Genomic DNA, 23,242 nt, shown 5'->3' on the forward strand with positions numbered 1-23,242 from the left:
AAACAAAAATAAATGCTAAATCTACCTGTAAATATAAGTATTAGATCAGAGCCTGATTAAGAGTGAACTGTATGTTTTTCCATGGGAACTGAGAGCCATATCTAATATCAGTCACCATGGTTACAAAGGAAATGACTCATTACACAAAGTTTAATGCCTGACACCAGTGCAAATCTGTCAAGCATAATGAATTGCATTCATAAAAATTCATGTTTATTATTTTTGGTTTACATACAAGATAATTCAACACTTTATCACATCTTCCACAAATTTAATACAACATATTTTGTTAACAATGCTACTTACTAATCACCAAAGTAAAATGTTGAATAGTAAAAGTAAAAACCATCCAGATTACAAAAGCATGACTATTTTGCCAACCAAGGACTTCATTTACCCACTGGCCTCTTAAGTGGCACAGTTTACTTTCATTTTCCGATGAATCGTTTTGTAAGGTTACATTTTTCAATGGTATCACATTTTGGAACAAAACTCTTCAACTGCACTGATGGAATAGTTAGTATTAATAACTATTATCACCATTTTGACTTTAAATGATCACGAAAGCTTTAGCTAGACACTCCAATGAAACTTTTGTATAAATCTGTTTTCTTTTCCAGGACATTGGGCTTGGTGTAATCTGTGGTCTTCTTAGTGATTGGCACATGGGTGAATGTTTGAGAGCCTATTGTGTCAGGCTCAAGAGATGGACTAGGGGCCCTCGCTTCGTTGGGGCCTGTGCTGCCCTCCGTGCTACAGATGGGTTTACGAAGATCTTCTGTCCGAGGAGGTGAGCAACCATTTGAAGAATGAGCTCACAAAAATAGCAAAAGAAAGAGCAGAAGCAATCTGTCAGCCCCACCTTCGAGCCATCAAGGATCATGAATGAAGAGGAGCAGATCGCAGCGACAATGTTAATGAGACAGTTTTGGATGGCTGGCAGAAAATTTCAGACTCGGATTTCTACTTGTTCGATGAGTATGAGAATCAAAACAACATCCTCTATAAGGGACTCGTACAAAGAGAAACAGAGGTTGCTTTTGGACAGCGTTTGGTGGAAAAAGTTGAAAAACACTGTTGAGTAGCAACCACCTGAGGAGAGAACAAGCAGATCCTGACTCTGGGGCAGAGAGGGTTACAGGAGGAGCTTTCAGTAAGCCACTCGCAGATACAAGGAGAGGACTCTGATGAGCTCATGTAGTAATGTACTAAGTAAGTAATGCAATAATAAATTACTGTAACCCTAAAAAAAACTTCAAGTTGGTGAGGCATTGATGATCCCTCTCTCTCTCACACACAAACAAATGCCACACAGATTCCTTTCAAAAGCATATAGCCTACAAGCTGAAAATCTATTTATGCACCATAAACTCATTATGCACCAATGCTAAGCCACTTTCTCACAGATCCATCGCAGAGAAGTAGCACAATTTCGGTCATTCCAGTTCCCTTTAGTCTTGCCAGTGATGATATGGACGCAGTCTTCTTCCCCCCACCGTGGACTTCCCATTACCATTATCAGGCTGCGCCGACTCCCAGTACCTAGCAGGTTAACGAATGAAAGCAGGCCTTCAATGACTCATACTTCATGAGTCTCATTCTAGTCTGTATCTCCTCTTCATGGAACACTAGACTAACTATTGGTCCATCGCTTTCTAGACATTGCTATGTTTGTGCACAAATATCACAAAAACAAATTCCTGTTCCTTGCACGTGACAATTGGCAGATTGGAGTTTCAGTTGTACAGACATTTCTCAGAGGCAGAGCTGCTCTACAGGCAGAAATAATCTCAATGGGTGAGTTAAACCTCAATAGGCAGGCCAAAGAACCACAGTTTCTTCTGGCTAAGTAACGTTAGGCAAGGCAAGGCAAGTTTCTTTACAAAGCACACTTTGTACACAAAGGCAATTCAAAGTTCTTTACACAAGCTGTATAAATACATTAGATAAGAAATACTGTATAAGATAAATAAGAAAAAAGATAAAGTGTATAAAGAGCTAATAAAGCATTAAAATGCATAAGAGAAAAAGAGAAGAAAGATCAAGTTGCACAATGCAGAAAAAAAAGTTTTGAGTCTACTTTTAAAAGTGGTCAAAGTTGGGGTGCATCTGAGACCCTCTGGAAATTTGTGCCAGCTCTGTAGCATAATAACTAAACGCTGCCTCGAGGGTTCGTATGGTAAGAGCAAGTCAGAGATGTATTTTAGTTCTAAAGCATTGAGCGATTTGTAGATGACCAACAGTATGACTGAAGTCCAGTGAAATGAAGCCTAGAACTCTGCTACTAACTGAAACAAGCACAGATCCTGTACAGACCCATGGTGCGTGTGTTCAATTCAATGCATTAAAGCACTGCTACACGGTTAAAACTTAAATACCACAAGATAATAACGTTACCTACCGTTAAAGTTTGCAGGGCAGCAGAAGATGTGTTACTGTTTACAAATCCCGTTACTAACACAGGAGAGTTGGGAGCAAATTGTGGAATGTTAAGTTTCACTTTTGTTTTCACCAGCAGACTGTGGATTGAGTACAATGCTGCTGGTCTGCTGTCTGTACATGACAAACATGACGTGATGTGACATCAGCTGCATTAGAGATTGATTTAGATGAATTTCTATGCACTCACCAACTTTTGATTTTGTGCCTCTGTATGGGAAACACTGCATCTCACAGTCAAATACGCCCGCTAGAGGCCATCTGACGAAGCGCATTATCTGAGGAAGCGACAGATGACTGACTGACTGACTGACTGACTGACTGACTGCCTTACCGACCTGAATTTGCCTCATGATGCCCTCGGCTGTGCCGTGGGAAAATTGCAATCTAGCCATACTAAGTTATCTAGGTTAGCTAGTTAGCCAAGCTGACGCTCCAAGTTCAAACTAGCCATACTAGCCTGTAGGCAACCTAGTTAGCTAGCTGCTGACCTTCCAACATCATGAATGCTACGGTCATGAATGAATAAAAAAAACAAAAAAAAAACATATTTTTTTATTTATATCTTGACTAGAGTTTAATCTTTACCATTCAAGTTTGCCAGTTATCTAACTTGCGCTCTGAAAAATTGTGGTTCTTTAGCTCCGCCCACTGAGGTTTAACTCAACCAATCAGATTATGTCCACCTCCAGAGCAGCTCTGCCTCTGAGAAAGGTTTTTGGCAAGTGAACTGATTCTTATTATCGAGGTACACCCCAAAACAAAGTAATTACTAGTAATATACAGCAAAAGTGGATATATGTGCAACCAAGGCTAAACATTATTCTCTCGTACCTTAGAGTCAATGGATTTTCATCAGTCCATTTCCATGTCCCCTCCATGTCTCTGTCACTCAAACCAATCCAAGCTGAAGTTTCTTCCTTAGTGAGTGTAGAGAGGAATGTCTGTTTGATAAAAAATAACAGAGAGCCATGGGATTTATAGTGTTTTATAGTGTTGACCACTTGAGTATGAACAATTAACAAGGGGTAATTCAGTAATTTGAACAACATTTGAGAAGAATCTATAGCAAAATTATAATTTGTAAATATCTTTTGGGGAAAAAGGATCAGAAATTAAGGAAAGTCACTGAATCATGCATAAAATCATAGAAAATGCCAATTGCCGCACCTCGATATCACTGAACTTTTATCCTGTTGTCACTGTCAGTCAGACTTCCAGCATAAATTTCCCAATCAACGCTATTCACCAGCCAGAGAGCCACCAAACCAAAATTAGGGAAATTTCTACAACATAGTTTTACAGCGTATATAAATGTTATTTCAGTGTTTTATGTCCAGTTTTCCTCTTTATTGGCTAAAGTGTTGTGTACAGGTTAAAAGTGTCTTTTTATGGAGTTGCATTAAAGACATTTGAGGGTAAAAGTTTTTGGGAGATTGACCTGTTGGTCAACTTAGCTTCTAAGTGATGAAAACAGACACCAAAATCATCCATGTATCCCCGGTAGATCATTTGGCCCGGTGCTTCATTCTAACACTTTAGCATACGCTGTGTTGAGTAATCTTCCAAAATACCTAGCAGCTAAAATGTGATGTTGTTCGCCATACTTGATCAATATTAATTTTGCCCCTTTGTTTTACCCACATGCAGTTGAATTGTGAACAAGTCATTTTTATGCTCATATTATAGCTCATATTATTATTATTATTATTGTGGTTTTCTACATTTCACTTTTTTATTACTGTTGTATTCATTCTTATTTTTATGTATGTGTAAAGACAGTTTATTTTATTGCAAAGTTGTTGTTGAATTTTTATTGCAATAAAAATGCTTTCTAATTTTAACATGAGTTGACCTTCATTGGTCCATCCAAAAAATACAAAACTTAAGATGATTTGTGCTCCATGCAAATTTATATTTTAGCTCTTTTTCTCAAGGCCATATAATATTCCAGAAGATGTCTTTTTCTAACTGTAGATTTTTGACAAATGGAAAAAATGGATTATGTTGTTTTTTCTATAAAGCTGGGGGGAATAAATAGTGGTGTACATGGGGTATTTAAGGGGGTGTGAAAGTTAGTGCCCACTTGAAAGCACGCAGACTGGTGCAAACACATCCCTGCACTCATAGATTCCCAGATGCACACACACACACACACACACACACACACACACACCACTGTAACAGTCGCAAATATGCCTACTATGCTTTTGGAACATCGTTTGGTTGCAGTAACAGATTAAGTCACTGGGTGGCGCTCCTTGTTTTTACTGAGACTGAGTTACAGCAACAGGTTGAGTACTACTCCCAGTCTGTCTCCTGATGAGTAGCTTGTGTCTTCAGTAACGATTTGGTACGTGTTAAACTATATCAATCTACATGTATGTTGAGAGATTATAGTGCCGTAGAGACCAGGCATTGTATGGTTGACAAGTATAGGTGAATAAAGTGGTACATGTGTGAAATCCCAATACTGACGTCGTCTGGCTCTGTCATGCTATCTTTGAGCAACCTAAAGCTAATGTAAGCTACGACACGACCAAGCACGTTACAACACACTGTACCTGTTCTTCATCGCTGTCTATGACCACCAGATCTGCTCCTCTGTCTCTGCAGTCCTGTCTGCTCTTTTCCCAGGTCTTAGTCTCAGTAGAGAGGAGATAACACACACAACTGAACATCCTCCATCCTGCAGGACACGTTTTCTCTGTGAGATATGAAAAATAAAAGATCAGACAAGAATCAAGTCTGTCTATTGGTAAAGTTTTGCTGTTCAAAAACATGCATGTACTGTACAGCAGCATTTCTCAACCTTTCCAGTGAATGATCAACCCCCAAATCCACCCCTGAAGATCCCCCTTTTTTTTGCAGGTGTAAACTTACAGGATAGAGAGAGTACTCACTCTTTCTGGACAAACTCTGAAGCCTGTCTCGCTCTTTAGTCATTGCAGTGAGGCTGGTGTTCAGCAGGTCTCTCTCCTCAGTCAGGGAGGAGAGCTTATCATTACTGGCCTGGAGAACCAGTCTCTCCTCAGTCAGGTTGGCTTGGATAACGAAGAGATCTACAGCAAAACCACGCACCACATCCTGGTCTGAAATAGATCAAGAGACATACTGAAACATTGATTTGGTCTAATAACTAATGCATTTACAACATACAGCAGCAGTTACAGTATTCACAAGTCAAAATGACACATTTTTCCATCAGAGGCTGTGGTCAAACTAAGTGCATCATCTGTCTCATGTGACACTGCAGAGGTGGATTACAGTATCTGTCCTCCTATGTTATCAATGCAGCAACATGGAGCATCACTGGAATTCAACCAATTCAGCTGTCAACAGTGAAAACGCATAGCAAATCCAATCATTCTTGATGATAATCTTAATAATGCTCCTGCTGAAAAATAAGAGTCTTGTCTTTTCCCAGCAAACATTTTGATATTGAACAGAAGCAGATACGACGGTCTGTGCCAGCGTAGAAAAGCCGAAGACCCAGAGAAATGCAAAAAGTAATCCAAAATATAACCATTTGACGTAAAAAGTCAAAACAAAACATGAAAAACACATCTTGGTTACACATCGTTTATATTTCATAATAGACTAACAGTCATCAAAATCCTCTGTTCAGTCTGACCTGAACTCTGAATGTGAACCAGACTCACAGTGGACTCCGAGGCCGATGAGCACAGCCAGCAGGAAAACACTCAGCAGCCCCAGACCGAGTAAAGCCGCTCCATGGGAACTCCTGCCTGAGCTGCTGGGACCTGAGCACAGAAAAGACCAGGGAGTATAATAAATAAGAGAACAGTAATAATACATGACATTATATATCCACACGCTCAGTCTGTCAGTCTGCCCATCTTTACCTGTCTGTTTTGTTGAGGTTCTTGAGTCTCTGGACTTGGCAGGTTCAACATTCATGTAGATTTCCTCCATTTTTCATGAGCGTCCCAACTGTTTGTCAACTGTAACCTCTGCTGTCCAACATTAAATATTATAGTCTGCTATCAAATGTTGAAACTCTTGTGGGTTTCCACCACTTCCTCTGACTTGTAGCCTTTCAGGAAGTAAGTTTTCACAGGTGCTGATGCTGTGACCATCTCAGCAACAACTTTGCTTCTGATGCTGTCACTGTAATACAAATCTTATAGTGTAAATAATTATAGAGAACTTGAAACATTTGTCTCAATAATTAGTGTCAACTTTCGATTTAGTCAATGTCAAATCTAATTGAAACAGCACTGTTCACTGCTTGTTAATGGTGGGTCATTTATTAAAAATGATTTCATGGTAAATTGTGCACACATACTTTCATAGTTTGTGAGTCTTGTGAAAAATCCACTTATTCAGTGGATTGAATTGAATGCAGAGATACTTTATTGATCCCTGAAAGATCTCTTTTGGCAGATGAAATTAGCTGCCAGAGATCAATAAAATATAACAATAAAAGTCAGACAACACATCTATGTTCTTGAATATGAAGACATCCTTCGCTGCAGTGAAAAAAAGGGAATCAACTCTAGAAGGATTTAAGAACAGATTTTAATTCTTTTAAAATGATTAAACAAAAATAAATGCTAAATCTTTCTGGAAATATAAGTAGCCTATTAGATCAGAGCCTGATTAAGAGTGAACTGTATGTTTTTCTGTGGGAACTGAGAGCCATATCTAATATTAGCCACCTTGGTTACAAAGAAGGAAATGAGAACTGACACATTAGGCTACACAAAGCTTAATGTCTAACACTACTGCAAATATGTCAAGCATAATTAATTGCATTTACAATAATTAATGTTTGTTACTTTTGATTTACATACAACCAAGGGTGCAAATTTGGTGTGACAAGTGGTGGTGGTAGTAGGGGGGTGGGGGGACTGGTGTCAGTGGTCTGTGACATTAGTCATGTACTATTTAGGCGGAATCTAATTTGCAATTGATCTCAAGAATAACTTGAATTGATAAGGAAGTTGATAAGGATGGGGTTGCACACGATGGAAAGTTACTTTGTTAACCATTTTATTTATTTTATTTCACAATGGACAGAAGGTTTTCAGCCCTCCGGCCTTCATCAGTGTCTAATAGTAACTAATCTTTTTCCTCTATATGTATGGAAATTTAACTTAATTGTCACAGGTGTGTGGAAAGACACAGAGGCTGCAGAGAAAGCCTCAAGATGGCTCTGGATCAGGAGAGGAGATCCATGGGGAGTAGCGAATGCCACCTGAACACAAGCCGAGGTCTGCAGAATTTCCACATCAACAGTATATACAATAATAAACATATATACACACACAAACATATAATAAACCACACAAATGCATAGAAACCAAAATAACTTAAAGCAATAGCATCAAAGACAAACCAAAGAGAAACCAAACTACTGTATGTGTGAAAGTAAATAAACAGAGAAACCAAACCACTGTATACTTGAAATAAAAAAAAAAAAAGAAACAAGACCAAAATCAACCCCCAAAAAAACGACCATAATATAATATGCAAATTAGACTAAAAACATCCAGACAAAAATATACCAGAAAAAAACTACTTAAACTAATGAAACTAATTAAATAATAATACATAAATCCCCAAAACTTTAAAAGTGCTCAACAAAAAATAAACAATAATAAACCCAATCCAACCACTAAACCAAACCACATATAAAGGAGAGCAACAACAAACTTGTCTTTCTGGCTTTTATTTTAGCATTTGCAAATGGGCTCAAGCATACAGAGAGCGATCTCGTCTGGTCTCGGAAGCTAAGCAGGGTTGGGCCTGGTTAGTACTTGGATGGGAGACCGCCTGGGAAATCCTTATCTGAAGTTTATCATTCAGTATCTTTAATCGATTTATTTTTCTCAAAACTCATTATGCACCAATGCTAAGCCACTTTCTCACAGATCCATCGCAGAGATGAAGCACAAGATATGTCATTCCAGTTCTCTGTAGTCTTGCCAGTGATGATATGAGCGCAGTCTTCTTCCCCAAACTGTGGATCTCCTCCACCGTTATCAGGCTGCGCTGCCATCCAGTACCTAGCAGGTCAACGAACAATACAATCATGACAATTTTAATCTCCAACATGAATCAAGACCTTCAATGGCTCTTAATTTACTTGCATTTCATTCTAGTCAGTATCTCCTCTTCATGGTACACTGGACCAATGCACTACTGGTCCATCGCTTTCTAGATGTTTCTATGTTTCTGCACAAATATCACAGAAACAAATTCCGGTACCTTGCACATGGCAGTTGGCAGATTGGAGTTTTAGTTCTACAAACAATTCTTGGAGGCAGAAATAATCTAGTTGGTTGGGTTAAACCTCAATGTACAGAATTATCTGGGTTAGCTAGTTAGCTAGCTGCTGACCTTCCAACATCATGAATACCATGGTAATGAATTAATGAAAAAAAAAGCAAGTCTAACATTGCAAATCATATTTTTTTTCATTTTGAGAAGTTTCTTTTTTTTCCATTCAAGTTTGCCAGTTAGCTAACTCAAACATAACATCTAACATCAAAAAACTGGCCCATTGAGATTTAACTTTAACCAATGAGATTATTTCTGCCTCCAGAGCAGCTCTGCCTCTGATGGTACATTCAGACTACAGGCTACAAAGCAATAGGAAGTAATTCATTTTAAATGGAAGCCTGCGATACACAAAGCTACAAACGCTAGAGCAGGGGTATTCAACTAAAATTCAAGGAGGTCCAGTCACTAAAATTTCTTCCCTTCAAAGGTCCGAAGTATCATAACGTCTAACTTGTGCTATGATTCGGAGGCCTATATGTAGTTGTTGTATGACTTTCTATCAAATAAAATAAACAATGTACATTTCAATATCATTTCAACAACATTTATTGATCAATTACCATACTATGTGTCATTTTTAATCATGTGTGATGTGCCAGTAAATTTACATTCTGTATGCAATGTTTTTGGAAGCTTAGGGACATATAACATTTGGCTTTTTTCCTCTGTAAGTATGTTTTGAGGTTTTGCCTAAATGTTTATAATTTTGAGATTAGAGTAGTTAATCACATGAGCCAGCACCATAGCTCCTGTATCACATTGCTAGCTTGCCTGGGAAGCTAAGCAGGTTTGGCTGTGGTCAGTCCTTGGATGGGAGACCACCTGGTGCTGGAAGTGGTGTTGGAGGACCAGTAGGAGGTGCTCTTCCCTCTGGTCTCATGAATAATATCCCCAATGCCCCAGGGCAGAGACAGGGACTCTGTCCTGTGAGTGAGCACCGTCCTTCGGATGAGACCTTAAACCGAGGTCCTGACTCTGTGGTCAATAAAGATCCCATCGGCACTCATCGCAAGAGTAGGGGTGTAACCCCGGTGCCCTGGCAAAATTCCCAAACAGGCCTTCCTTCCATCATGGCCACCTAATCATCCCTCGTTACCAAATTGGCTCTTTCAGTCCTCTACTCTCCACTGTGATAGCTGATGTGTGGTGAGCGTTCTGGCGCAAACTGGCTGCCGTGCATCACCCAGGTGGGTGCTACACATCGGTGGTGGATGAGTTGAGTCCCCCCCCCCCATATGTGAAGCGCTTTGAGTACCTAGAAAAGCGCTATATAAATGTAATCAATTATTATTATTATGAGGTCTTTTACCCAACTCATGTCCAGTGTGAGGGGGGATGTTTGGTCTTATGTGGGCTACGTGACTTAGGACCTTTGTCCGGAGAAGTATAAATTCTTGGTAATTTATGGTCAGTTTGTTTGGGACTGGGCAGAACTCCTAGGGCATGTAGTGTAGTTGATTTTGTGTTGTTGATTTCATAATCAAAAAGGGGGGAACTGTGGAAGAAAATTCAACATATGCATTAACAGCTGAACTGGGGTCACCTCAGGGAATGTAAGGTTTCATGATGTATGGTCACCTCACTGTAACCCTTGTGCCATAACCTACTATGCCAGAGGTCTTGTTGTCAGAATGGATCCTGGAAGTCTTCAAGATGTCCATGGAAGCTCTAACTTAAGACTTAACATGTCTTGCTTATACTCTACCTTGGTGACCTGTTCTAATGTCAGCACATTCTGTACGTCCTTGGAAGATACATAAAGGACTGGTTCAATATCTTTCTCTTGGAAGAAGTGTATGTAGCCTCCTGCTGTGCGCATCTCTTCCTCTTGCAAGACTCTCCTTTCAATAAATATATATTCAAGTAAGATGAGCCTCTGACTCCGGAACATTTCTTCAACACTGAAGTTCAGCTGGCTTCAACTTTTTTCCACACTCTGATGACGCGGTGAAGCGCAAACCAATCAGAGCAGAGGGAAGGTAGGGTACTTTATTATTGTTTACCTGAAATATTTCTATTAACCAAGAATAAGTATTTGCCAGATAAAATTAAAACGAGACAAAAAGTAACTACTAGTAATATACAGAAAAAGTGGATATACTGTATGTTTAACCAAGGCTAAACATATTTCTGTCTTACCTTAGAGTCAATGGAGTTTCAACAATCCATTTCCAGGTCCCCTCCATGTCTCTGTCACTCAAACCAATCCAAGCTGAAGCTGCTCCATTAGTGAGTGTAGAGAGGAATGTCTGTTTCAAACAAACAAAAAGCCATGGTATTTATATTATAGTGTTAACCACTTGAATATGAGCAATTAATGAGGAGTAATTCAGTAATCTCAGCAAATTTACAATATATTTTTTTGGAAAACGGATCAGAAAATAAGGAAAGTCATTGAATCATGCAGAAAATAATAAAATCCCTGCATCTAGATGTCACAGAATTTTTATCCTGTTATTAGCCAGTCTGACTTCCAGCATAAATTCCCCAATTAAGAGGAACCAAATAAAAATGAGAAATTTAAATACAAAATATAAATTTGTTGAATGATCTTCCAAAATCTTAGCCACCTAGCAACTAAAATGTGATGTAATTCACCATATTTGATCAATATTAATTTTGCACCTTTATTTTACCCACATGCAGTTGAATTGTGAACATGTCATTTTTATGATAGCTTGTGTGGATATATATATATATATATATATATATATATATATATATATATATATATATATATACTTTTTTATTACTGTTGTATTCATTCTTTTTTTTATTTTTTATTATTGCCTCAGCTACTTCCTCCGCTTTTTCCTTTGGCTTATGGAATTGTCAGTCCGCTGTAAATAAAACAGAATTTATCCAAGCACTTGCATCTGACATTCAGGTACTAGCCCTGACCGAAACCTGGATCCGTCCAGAGAACACAGCCACACCAGCTGCGCTTTCAGCTGACTCCACTTTCTCCCACACATCCTGTTCCGTTGGGCGTGGAGGTGGCACAGGTGCCCTTATTTCCAAAGACTGGAAATTCACTAAGCTTTCTCCTCTAAGCAATAACTCATCCTTTGAATACCATGCAATCATGGTTACCGCTCCTGTCAAGCTATTTGTGGTTATCATATATCGCCCACCAGGGCTACTGGGGAACTTTGTTGTTGAACTGGACATGCTACTCTCAGCCATTCCTGAAGATGGCACCCCACCGATTGTCATGGGGGACATGAATATCTATCTTGACAAACCCCAAGTGGCTGACTTCCTTTCATTACTGTCCTCAGTTGACCTCAAACTGGTCTCCACCGCTCCCACACACAAAGCGGGCAATACACTTGATCTGATTGTGACTCGAAACTGTTCCACGGCAAAGACCACTTCTTTGTTCAATTCATGGTTTCCTTGCTGGAACATCCTCACGTTCCGCCGCAAATGGTCTCCTTCAGACGGAACCTCCGGTCCCTCACACCGGCTCGGCTCTCCGATGAGGTCTCGGCTACCATGCCCCCTCATAAAGAGTTCTCCTCACTCCATGTCAATGAGGCTACAGACACACTCTGCTCCTCACTAGCCGTCTCTCTAGACAATCTCTGCCCACTCTCATCCAAACCTGCTCGTAAAACCCCCACTAGCCCATGGCTCACCGGTGTCATCAGAGAGCAACGGGTGGGACTCAGAGCAGCTGAGAGAAAATGGCGCAAATCCAGTGATCCCACTGACCTCACTGACTATCAAACTCTCTTATCGGCATTCTCCTCCCATCTAAAAAGTGCCAAGACCACTTACTATCAGGAGAAAATCAGCAGTGCCAAGGACGCTCAGAAATTATTTTCAGCTTTTAATTCACTCCTCAAACCTCCACCACCCCCACCCTCAAGTTTGCTCACGGCTGACCTCTTTGCATCCTTCTTTACTGATAAGGTTTCTACGCAGGTTAGCCCGCTGCTAAAGAAACCTACACTCAGCCCATCTCAGGTTGATAATTACAGGCCGGTTTCACTACTCACCTTCCTTTCCAAAACACTTGAGCATGCAGTCTTTAATCAAGTCTCTGAATTCCTTTCTGAGAACCGCCTGTATGATCCTAACCAGTCTGGCTTCAAACGCGGACACTCTACCGAGACTGCGCTCTTGTCTGTAGTGGAAACACTGCAATCAGCTAGAGCTGCCGGTCAGTCCTCTGTCCTACTGCTACTTGACCTATCGGCCGCCTTTGACACGGTTAACCACCAAATCCTCCTCTCCACACTCGCTGAGCTTGGCTTCTCAGGATCTGCTCTCTGCTGGTTTGAGTCCTACCTCTCAGGGAGATCCTTTAGCGTGTCTTGGAGAGGGGAAGTGTTTAAATCCCACTGCTTTTCCACAGGGGTACCTCAAGGGTCAGTGCTTGGACCCCTTCTCTTTTCAATATACACCACCTCACTGGGTGCAGTGATCCGCTCACATGGCTTCTCATACCATTCATATGCTGACGATACCCAGCTCCTCCTACTGTTCCCGCCAGACGACCCCACAGTCTCAGCGCGGATATCGGCATGCCTCGCCGATATCTCGGCTTGGATGAAGGAACGCCACCTTCAGCTTAACTTGTCAAAGACTGAGCTCTTTGTCATCCCAGCCAGTCCCTCTGTACAACAACAGATCAGTATCCAGCTCGAATCAACTCAGCTCATGCCCACAAAGTCTGCCAGAAACTTGGGTGTCATGATTGATGACCAACTAATCTTCAAGGAGCATGTGGCTTCTGTTGCTCGGTCATGCCGATTTGCTCTGTACAATATCAGGAATATCAGACCCTACCTGTCTGAGCATGCAGCACAACTCCTGGTACAGGCTCTTGTAATATCACGCCTTGACTACTGCAACTCCTTACTGGCAGGGCTCCCAGCATGTACGTTCAAACCTCTGCAGATGATCCAGAACGCGACGGCGCATCTGGTCTTCAACCCCAAAAGAGCACATGTCACTCCGCTGTTCATATCCCTCCACTGGCTCCCAGTTGCTGCCCGCATCAAGTTCAAGTCCTTGATGCTCGCCTACAAAGCAGCAACCAAAACAGCTCCGACCGACCTGAACTCCCTCATTCAGGTCTACGCTCCCTCCCGCTCACTACGCTCTGCCAAGGAGCGGCGCCTGATGCTGCCACCACAGCAAGGCCCTAAGTCTCTAGCCAGACTCTTCTCTTCTGTGGTTCCCTGGTGGTGGAACGAGTTACCAAACTCCATTCGATCCGCAGAGTCCCTCTCAATCCTTAAGAAAAGGCTAAAGACCCAGCTCTTTAGCGAATACCTTCTCACCTAATGGCCCGGGTAACCAAACAAACAAAAAAAAAAAATTTGCTTCTATGCACTCTATGCATTGCCTCATAGCACTGCCTTGTAGCACTGCCTCGTAGCACCTATGTTCTGTTGGACCAGAACTTAGCTTTATAGCACTGCCTCGTAGCACCTATGTCCTGTTGGACCAGAACTTAGCTTTATAGCACTTACTCTCGTTGTTCTCTCCTAACTAGAACCTTGCTTGTGTTGTATGAAAATCTCATGTGTAAGTCGCTTTGGATAAAAGCATCTGCCAAATGTGAAATTGTAAATTGTATTAGTTATGTGTAAAGAGTTTATTTTATTGTAAAGTTGCTGAATTTTTATTGCAATAAAAATGTTTTCTAATGTTAACATGAGTTGACCTTCATTGGTGGGAAAGAGGGTGTGAAAGTTGGCGCCTACTTGAAAGCACGCAGACAGGCGCAAACACATCCCTGCACTTATAGCACTTAGATACACCCGCGCACTGACACTAACGCCCACACCAACACACACATACACACACACACACACACACACACACACACACACTGTACCTGTTCTTCAGCACTGTCTATGACCACCAGATCTGCTCCTCTGTCTCTGCAGTCCTGTCTGCTGTTTCCCCAGGTCTTAGTCTCAGTAGAGAGGAGATAACACACACAACTGAACATCCTCCATCCTGCAGGACACGTTTTCTCTGTGAGATATGAAAAATAAAAGATCAGACGAGAATCAAGTCTGTCTATTGGTAAAGTTTTGCTGTTCAAAAACATGCATGTACTGTACAGCAGAGGTTCTCAACCTTTTCAGTGAATGACCGACCCTCAAATCCGCCCCTGAAGACCCCCTTTTTTTGCAGGTGTAAACTTACAGGATAGAGAGAGCCTTGATACCAAATTATGATTTCTGTTGGCTAACATTAGATAGTTAGCAGAGAGCATCTCCAACCATGGTTGGTATTGTCTAACCTGACTCCATGGTCCAGATGGATAAAATAACTATTTATTACTGGAAAAAAGTCCTGGATTCAAGCTTTAAAATTTTTATTTATATTAATAAATAATTATTATAACATTAAATGCAGACTCAAACGCTAACTGTAAAATAGATGTTAAAAAGATTTTATTATTGGAATTTCCTAATGAAAGAGTGCCTTATGGACGGGTAAGTTTAAAGCTAAATAAATTAATAGTGGAAGCTTGCCGGTAAATTTACTCTGAGAACACAAATCGTTTGACTGTACATAGTTTGCAAAACTGAGAGTACGGATTTCCACATCAATGTTTTTTCCTACATGACCCTGTGGTGGGTCCTGACCTGCAGGTTGAGCAACACAGCAGTGCAGCATCCACACATGCAAGTACTCACTCTTTCTGGACAAACTCTGAAGCCTGTCTCGCTCTTTAGTCATTGCAGTGAGGCTGGTGTTCAGCAGGTCTCTCTCCTCAGTCAGGGAGGAGAGCTTATCATTACTGGCCTGGAGAACCAGTCTCTCCTCAGTCAGGTTGGCTTGGATAACGGAGAGATCTACAGCAAAACCACGCACCACATCCTGGTCTGAAATAGATCAAGAGACATACTGAAACACTGATTTGGTCTAATAACTAATGCATTTATAACATACAGCAGCAGTTACAGTATTAACAAGTCAAAATGACAAATTGTTCTGTCAGAGGCTGTGGTCAAACTAAGTGCATCATCTGTCACTGGAATCATCACTGGAATTCAACCAATTCAGCTGTCAACAGTGAAAACGCATAGCAAATCCAATCATTCTTGATAATAATCTTAATAATGCTCCTGCTGAAAAATAAGAGTCTTGTCTTTTCCCAGCAAACATTTTGATATTGAACAGAAGGAGATACGACCCAAAGACCCAGGGAAATGCAAAAAGTAATTCAAAATATAACCATTTGACATAAAAAGTCAAAACAAAACATGAAAAACACATCTAAGTAACACATCGTTTATGTTTCATAATAGACTAATGGTCATCAAAGTCCTCTGTTCAGTCTGACCTGAACTCTGAATGTGAACCAGACTCACAGTGGACTCCGAGGCCGATGAGCGCAGCCAGTAGGAAAACACTCAGCAGCCCCAGACCGAGTAAAGCCGCTCCATGGGAACTCCTGCCTGAGCTGCTGGGACCTGAGCACAGAAAAGACCAGGGAGTATAATAAATAAGAGAACAGTAATAATACATGACATTACATATCCACATACTCAGTCTCTCAGTCTGCCCATCTTTACCTGTCTGTTTTGTTGAGGTTCTTGAGTCTCTGGACTTGGCAGGTTCAACATTCATGTAGATTTCCTCCATTTTTCATGAGCGTCCCAACTGTTTGTCAACTGTAACCTCTGCTGTCCAACATTAAATATTATAGTCTGCTAATGTTGAAACTCTTGTGGGTTTCCACCACTTCCTCTGACTTGTAGCCTTTCAGGAAGTAAGTTTTCACAAGTGCTGATGCTGTGACCATCTCAGCAACAACTTTGCTTCTGATGCTGTCACTGTAATACAAATCTTATAGTGTAAATAAGTATAGAGAACTTGAAACATTTGTCTCAAGAATTAGTGTCAACTTTCGATTTAGTCAATGTCAAATCTAATTGAAACAGCACTGTTCACTGCTTGTTAATGGTGGGTCATTTATTAAAAATGATTTCATGGTAAATTGTGCACACATACTTTCATAGTGTGTGAGTCTTGTGAAAGATGCACTTATTCAGTGGATTGAATTGAATGCAGAGATACTTTATTGATCCCTGAAAGATCTCTTTAGGCAGATGAAATTAGCTGCCAGGGATCAATAAAGTATAATGATAAATAGACGACACATCTATGTTCTTGAATATGAAGACATCCTTCGCTGCAGTGAAAAAAGGGAATCAGCTCTAGAAGGATTTAAGAACAGATTTTAATTCTTTTAAAATGATTAAACAAAAATAAATGTGAAATCTTTCTGGAAATATAACTAGCCTATTAGATCAGAGCCTGATTAAGAGTGAACTGTATGTTTTTCTGTGGGAACCGAGAGCCATATCTAATATCAGCCACCATAGTTACAAAGAAGCAAATGAGAACTGACACATTAGGCTACACAAGGTAAGGCAAGGCAAGGCAAGTTTATTTATATAGCACATTTCAGCAACAAGGCAATTCAAAGTGCTTTACATTGTCACGGGGAGGTGTGGTGAGGACCCAAACGCAGGACAGCGAGGCAGGTTGTGATCAAACCCCAGGACTGGGTGTTTAATTGAACAGATAGCAGGTGACACAGGAAATCCAAAAACACGAGCTCTACACAAACATAACACAATACAGAACAATGAACCGACAAAGACTGACTGGGGAAACAAGACTAATATACACATGGGGTGATTACAAATGAGGTACAGGTGTGTGGGAGCAGGAGCTGGGGGAGAGAGGGAGCCACACCCACACTACACACTGACAGACAAACCAGGAGGCGGAGACACAAGGGAGGCAGGGAACACAGAAAGAAACACACAGGCAGGTCATGGCCGAACCATGACAGTACCCCCCCCTTAAGGGACGGCTACCAGACGTCCCACCAGGCTGGCCAGGAACACCGAGCAGGGTGGGTGGAGGGGGTCCGGAGGAGGGATTCAGGGACAAGTGGCCTGGGAACAGAAGGATGGAGCAGGAAACCTCAGGCGGACGGCCTGGAGGCTGGACAGAGGCCGAGCAGGAAACCTCAGGCGGACGGCCTGGAGGCTGGACGGAGGCCGAGCAGGAAACCTCAGGCGGACGGCCTGGAGGCTGGACACGTAGGTGCAGCAGCTCTGGAGGACGGGCAGGAGGACGACCAGAGTGGCGGAACAGCTCTGGAGGACGGGCAGGAGGACGACCAGAGTGGCGGAACAGCTCTGGAGGACGGGCAGGAGGACGACCAGAGTGGCGGAGCAGCTCTGGAGGACGGCGACGAAGGCGGGACCGCTCAGGTCGACGACGCAGCTGGAGGTCAGGGAATGCAGCCGACACCAGAAGATTCGGCTGCGGGTCGGGGCAGGCTGCGAGGTCAGCTTCTTGTTTCAGGAGTACAGGACTGGAGTCTGGCAGCGGGAGTGCGGGACCAGAGGCCGGAGACAGGAATGCTGGACCGGAAGCTGGGGACAGGAAAGCAGGACCGGAAGCCGGAGACTGGAGTACACGATCGGAGGCCGGAAACTGGAATGCTGGACCGGAAGCCGGGGACAGGAAAGCAGGACCGGAGGCCAGAAACGGCTGGAGTGCAGGACCGGAGGCCGGAGACGGCTGGAGTGCAGGACCGGAGGCCGGAGACGGCTGGAGTGCAGGACCGGAGGCCGGAGACGGCTGTCTGAGATGGCCGACGGGGAATGGCAGGGCGTCGACAGATGCGGCCGACGACTGGGAATCTGGCTGCAGTGCAGGCTGTGTCAGCTGGGAGCCCGGCAGGCGAGCCGGTGAAGGTAGGGAAACAGGGGTTTGCTGACACACAGCCAGAGCTGACTGCAGCAGAACAGAACCAAAAACTTGCTGCACCTCTGGCTCAGCGGATTGCTGCGAGACGGGAACAGAAGACAGCTGCAGCCCAGGAACAGAAGGCTCTTGCAGCACAGGAACAGAAGGCTCTTGCAGCCGCACAGGAACAGAAGGCTCTTGCAGCCCAGCAGGAACAGAAGGCTTTTGCAGCCCAACGGGAACAGAAGGCTTTTGCAGCCCAACAGGAACAGAAGGCTCTTGCAGCCCAACGGGAACAGAAGGCTTTTGCAGCCCAACAGGAACAGAAGGCTTTTGCAGCCCAACGGGAACAGAAGGCTTTTGCAGCCCAACGGGAACAGAAGGCTTTTGCAGCCCAACGGGAACAGAAGGCTTTTGCAGCCCAACAGGAACAGAAGGCTTTTGCAGCCCAACAGGAACAGAAGGCTTTTGCAGCCCAACAGGAACAAGAGATTGCTGCGGCCCAACAGGAACAAGAGATTGCCACGGCTCAGCGGGAACAGGGAGCTTCCGCGGCGCAGGAACAGGTAACTGCCGCAGCTCGGCGACAGGGCGCTTTTGTGGCGCAGGAACAGGGACCAGCTGAGGCGCAGGAACAGGGACCAGACGAGGTGCAGGAACAGGTGACTGTCGCAGCTCGGCGACAGGAAGCTTCTGTGGCGCAGGAAGCTGGGATTGCCGCGGCCCGACAGGTACGGGAGATTGCCGCAGTACAGGAACAGGAGACCACCACGGTTCGGCTACGGGGAGCTTCCGCGGCGCAGGAACGGGTGACTGCCGCAGCTCGACGGCAGGGAGCTTCCGCGGCGCAGGAACAGGTGACTGCCGCAGCTCGGCGACAGGGAGCTTCCGCGGCGCAGGAAGCTGAGAGTGCTGTGACCCAGCACGAACAGGAGATTGCCATGGTGCAGGAACAGGAGACCACCGCGGCTCAGCTACGGGGAGCTTCCGCGGCGCAGGAACGGGTGACTGCCGCAGCTCGGCGACAGGGAGCTTCCGCGGCGCAGGAAGCTGAGAGTGCTGTGACCCAGCACGAACAGGAGACCGCCATGGCCCGACAGGAACAGGAACTGGAGATTGCCGCGGCCCGACAGGAACAGGAACTGGAGATTGCCGCGGCCCGACAGGAACAGGGACTGGAGATTGCCGCGGCCCGACAGGAACAGGGACTGGAGATTGCCGCGGCTCGGGAACAGGGACTGACTGGACCCCAGTAGTGGCGCTGGGTAGCGGAGACTCTGTAGTGCAGGACTGCTGAGTGAGCCAGTGGCGTCGGGAGCCACGGGGACCTCGCCGCCTCTTGGTGCCTCCACGGGTCCCCGTGAAAAAGGCAAGACGAGTCCCCTCAAAGGATGACCGCTGGGCATCAGGGCGGCTCCCCAGATGATCCTTGGTAGAAACCAGGGGTTCTGGGAAAGCCGGGTCAGGACAGGCAGGTTTTAGGCTCAAAACCCCGAGCCTAACCGACTGGAGTGCTGGCTGGTAGCTAGCAGGCCCAAAGCTAGCAGACTGGAGGCTAGCAAACTGGGACTTGGGCTGGTAGCTCGGCTGCTGCTGGAGCTTGGACTGGTAGCTAGGCTGCTGCTGCGGCCTAGGCTTGGGCTGGTAGCTCGGCTGCTGCTGGAGCTTGGACTGGTAGCTAGGCTGCTGCTGCGGCCTAGGCTTGGGCTGGTAGCTCGGCTGCTGCTGGGGCTTGGGCTGGTAGCTAGGCTGCTGCTGGAGCTTGGACTGGTAGCTAGGCTGCTGCTGCGGCCTAGGCTTGGGCTGGTAGCTAGGCTGCTGCGGCCTAGGCTTGGGCTGGTAGCTAGGCTGCTGGCTAGCTGACAAGGCTGCTTGCCGGGCAAAATATGTGAACAGGGAGATCATCTCAATGCCAGTTGCAGAGGGAGGAGACCTGTCTGCTGGGTCCATGTTGGCTAGTTCGTACTGTTATGGGGTAGGTTTGAGAACACTGGGAAGACAGAAGCAGGCAGGGAAAGGGGCTGAAACCCCCCGGAGCTTTCTTCCACTGCCGGGACGAGAGGGTAGGCTTGAGAGCGCTGGGGATACAGACAAACTGGCAGGGAAAGGGGCTGAAACCCCCCGGAGCTTTCTTCCACTGCCGGGACACGAGAGGGTAGGCTTGAGAGTGCTGGGGATCCAGACAAACTGGCAGGGAAAGGGGCTGAAACCCCCCGGAGCTTTCTTCCACTGCCGGGACACGAGAGGGTAGGCTTGAGAGTGTTGGGGATCCAGACAAACTGGCAGGGAAAGGGGCTGAAACCCCCCGGAGCTTTCTTCCACTGCCGGGACACGAGAGGGTAGGCTTGAGAGTGTTGGGGATCCAGACAAACTGGCAGGGAAAGGGGCTGAAACCCCCCGGAGCTTTCTTCCACTGCCGGGACGAGAGGGTAGGGTTGAGAGCGCAGGTCAAACAGACAAGCAGGGCTCACCAGGTGAAGGCAGGCTGTGTGGTAGCTGGGTGCTGTCCGCTGGGTCCAGTCTTGGTCGGTTCATTCTGTCACGGGGAGGTGTGGTGAGGACCCAAACGCAGGACAGCGAGGCAGGTTGTGATCAAACCCCAGGACTGGGTGTTTAATTGAACAGATAGCAGGTGACACAGGAAATCCAAAAACACGAGCTCTACACAAACTGACACAAACATAACACAATACAGAACAATGAACCGACAAAGACTGACTGGGGAAACAAGACTAATATACACATGGGGTGATTACAAATGAGGTACAGGTGTGTGGGAGCAGGAGCTGGGGGAGAGAGGGAGCCACACCCACACTACACACTGACAGACAAACCAGGAGGCGGAGACACAAGGGAGGCAGGGAACACAGAAAGAAACACACAGGCAGGTCATGGCCGAACCATGACATACATAAAACATTAAAAGCATCGAGACAAAATGAAAAAGATACAATTCATATAAAAGAACAAGCAAAATGCATTGCATTAAAAGAATCAAATCAAATAAAATAGAAAGATATTTTTACCCCCTAAAGGAAACAGAGAATCAAGCGGCGTTACTTCTTGGTATTGAGTAGTCACTCTCACACTGGTGACACTGTCAACCAGTATACGATTAAGTGTGCCTTACCTCTCCAATGATAATCACAACTTAAAAGACCTTTTGTCAGCTTCACCGGACAAAAATATGTATAGCGCTATAACTTTTTGGAGAGTGACTCCCTCAATTCTTCCTTTCAAAAGGAAATCAATTTTGATGAGATCATGAAGGATTCTTATAAGGAGCATAGATTCTTTCCGGTGGTCTTACCCCACCACATAGGCAGGCCCCACAGCCCCTATAGGGCTTGTCAAATGTTCCTTTAGAACAATACACAGATCAGCTAAGCAATTACAATTACATTATTATCACATTATGTGAAGGTGTTGCTTTATAAATCCCTGGTGTTAAACTAAACTCCAACATGTGGTACCTGATGTAGCCACCAGGGGTTATTTGTGCAATTTACATTGTTAAACGTGTACAAGACATGTCAAAAGATTACACAAAATATCAGAAAACTATATACCGTATTTCCTCTAATAGTAGCCGGTAGTCAATTAAAAGCCGGGTCTCCGATAATGGCCGGGGCCGTGGTCGACACGAACAAATAAAGGCCGGCTCCAAATACAAGCCGGGGAAAAAAACAAAGGAAACAAGCGTGAATTCGCCATAGCTGCGACCACGTACTGTGCAGCTATAGGCCTCCAAAGGGTGGGGACATTTTTGTGGACCAACCAACCGACCGACCGATCGACAGAGCGAGCTATAGAGCTGCTGGTCGCAGCTAAAAACAACGGTGGACACCGGTAAAATCCTGCCGGAAGTCTCTGGAGCATGCCGCCGTCGATTACCGTACTTATCATAATGCATTGCAGTAACAAAAAACGGCTACCCAATGAACCCCAACAGAAGCAGATCAGAAAACAAGGAGGCTTCATACTAAAATATGAGCAAATATACTTATCAAACAGAGGGAATTAGAAATAAAGGCCCGTCTCTAATATAAGCCTGCTTCCAATAAAGGCCTGGTCCCCTTTGCAGTTGAGGTAAATAAAGGCCCGGGCCAATATTAGAGGAAATACGGTATATACAGTAACAGTAATAAACTATGGGATATCTGAAGACATCAGGTTCATAAATCAGACATACCAATAATCACTAAGTTTAAACATTAGGCTACTATATTCACACTGGAGCCCGACCTCAAGGGTCATTCATTCATAAAAAGACCATCAGATTGCATTCCTCCTTTAACCCATTAGGATGCAATGTCCAGAAACATTCCCTTTTCAATAAGGCATTTTCATTATTACCCCCTCTGCGATTCAACCTTACTTTCTCAATGCCTGTACATTTTAAGTCCTCCAATCAGTGTCCTTAATTTAAAAAATGTCAGGCAACTGGGGATGTGATGTCTCCTCTCCTGATGCTACTTCTATGTTCCTTAAGTCTGACTTTAAGCTTCTGTGTGGTTTGACCGACATAGTATTTATTGCATTTACAAAATAAAAGATATATAACATTGGTAGTGTTGCATGTGATGAGTGATTTTATCGTGTATTCCTTACAGGAATGTTGATTAATAAACCTGTTGGTTTTCACCATATCATTAAAGGAAGTACATGATCTGCATGAAAAATGTCCTGTAATAAATGTATCAGAGCTAGGTGTATGTATATCCGCTCTTACTAAGCGGCCCTTTAG

The 23,242-nt window shown here is 44.1% G+C and overlaps 2 protein-coding genes across 2 annotated transcripts; both read right to left on the reverse strand.

The window, feature by feature from the left end:
• Positions 1–43: 43 nt before the first annotated feature.
• On the reverse strand, positions 44–6,432 carry LOC139650026 (CD209 antigen-like protein E). Its single transcript, XM_071526558.1, has 6 exons — positions 6,306–6,432; positions 6,102–6,203; positions 5,343–5,531; positions 5,004–5,146; positions 3,274–3,383; positions 44–1,542 (listed from the first exon to the last, which is right to left on the reverse strand). Exons 1-6 carry the CDS (start codon positions 6,373–6,375, stop codon positions 1,452–1,454), a joined length of 705 nt encoding a protein of 234 aa, XP_071382659.1. The 5' UTR covers positions 6,376–6,432; the 3' UTR covers positions 44–1,451.
• Positions 6,433–7,830: 1,398 nt separating this feature from the next.
• On the reverse strand, positions 7,831–16,430 carry LOC139650027 (C-type lectin domain family 4 member E-like). Its single transcript, XM_071526559.1, has 6 exons — positions 16,299–16,430; positions 16,095–16,196; positions 15,417–15,605; positions 14,603–14,745; positions 10,888–10,997; positions 7,831–8,471 (listed from the first exon to the last, which is right to left on the reverse strand). The coding sequence occupies exons 1-6, from the start codon at positions 16,366–16,368 to the stop codon at positions 8,318–8,320; spliced, it is 768 nt and encodes a 255-aa protein (XP_071382660.1). The 5' UTR covers positions 16,369–16,430; the 3' UTR covers positions 7,831–8,317.
• Between the last annotated feature and the right edge of the window lie 6,812 nt (positions 16,431–23,242).

The sequence above is a fragment of the Centroberyx affinis genome, unplaced genomic scaffold (assembly GCF_046629955.1).
Source record: "Centroberyx affinis isolate AG114_WGS23_722 - 3 ecotype Tasmania unplaced genomic scaffold, CSIRO-AGI_Caff_v1 ptg001429l_1, whole genome shotgun sequence".
Taxonomy (NCBI): domain Eukaryota; kingdom Metazoa; phylum Chordata; class Actinopteri; order Beryciformes; family Berycidae; genus Centroberyx; species Centroberyx affinis.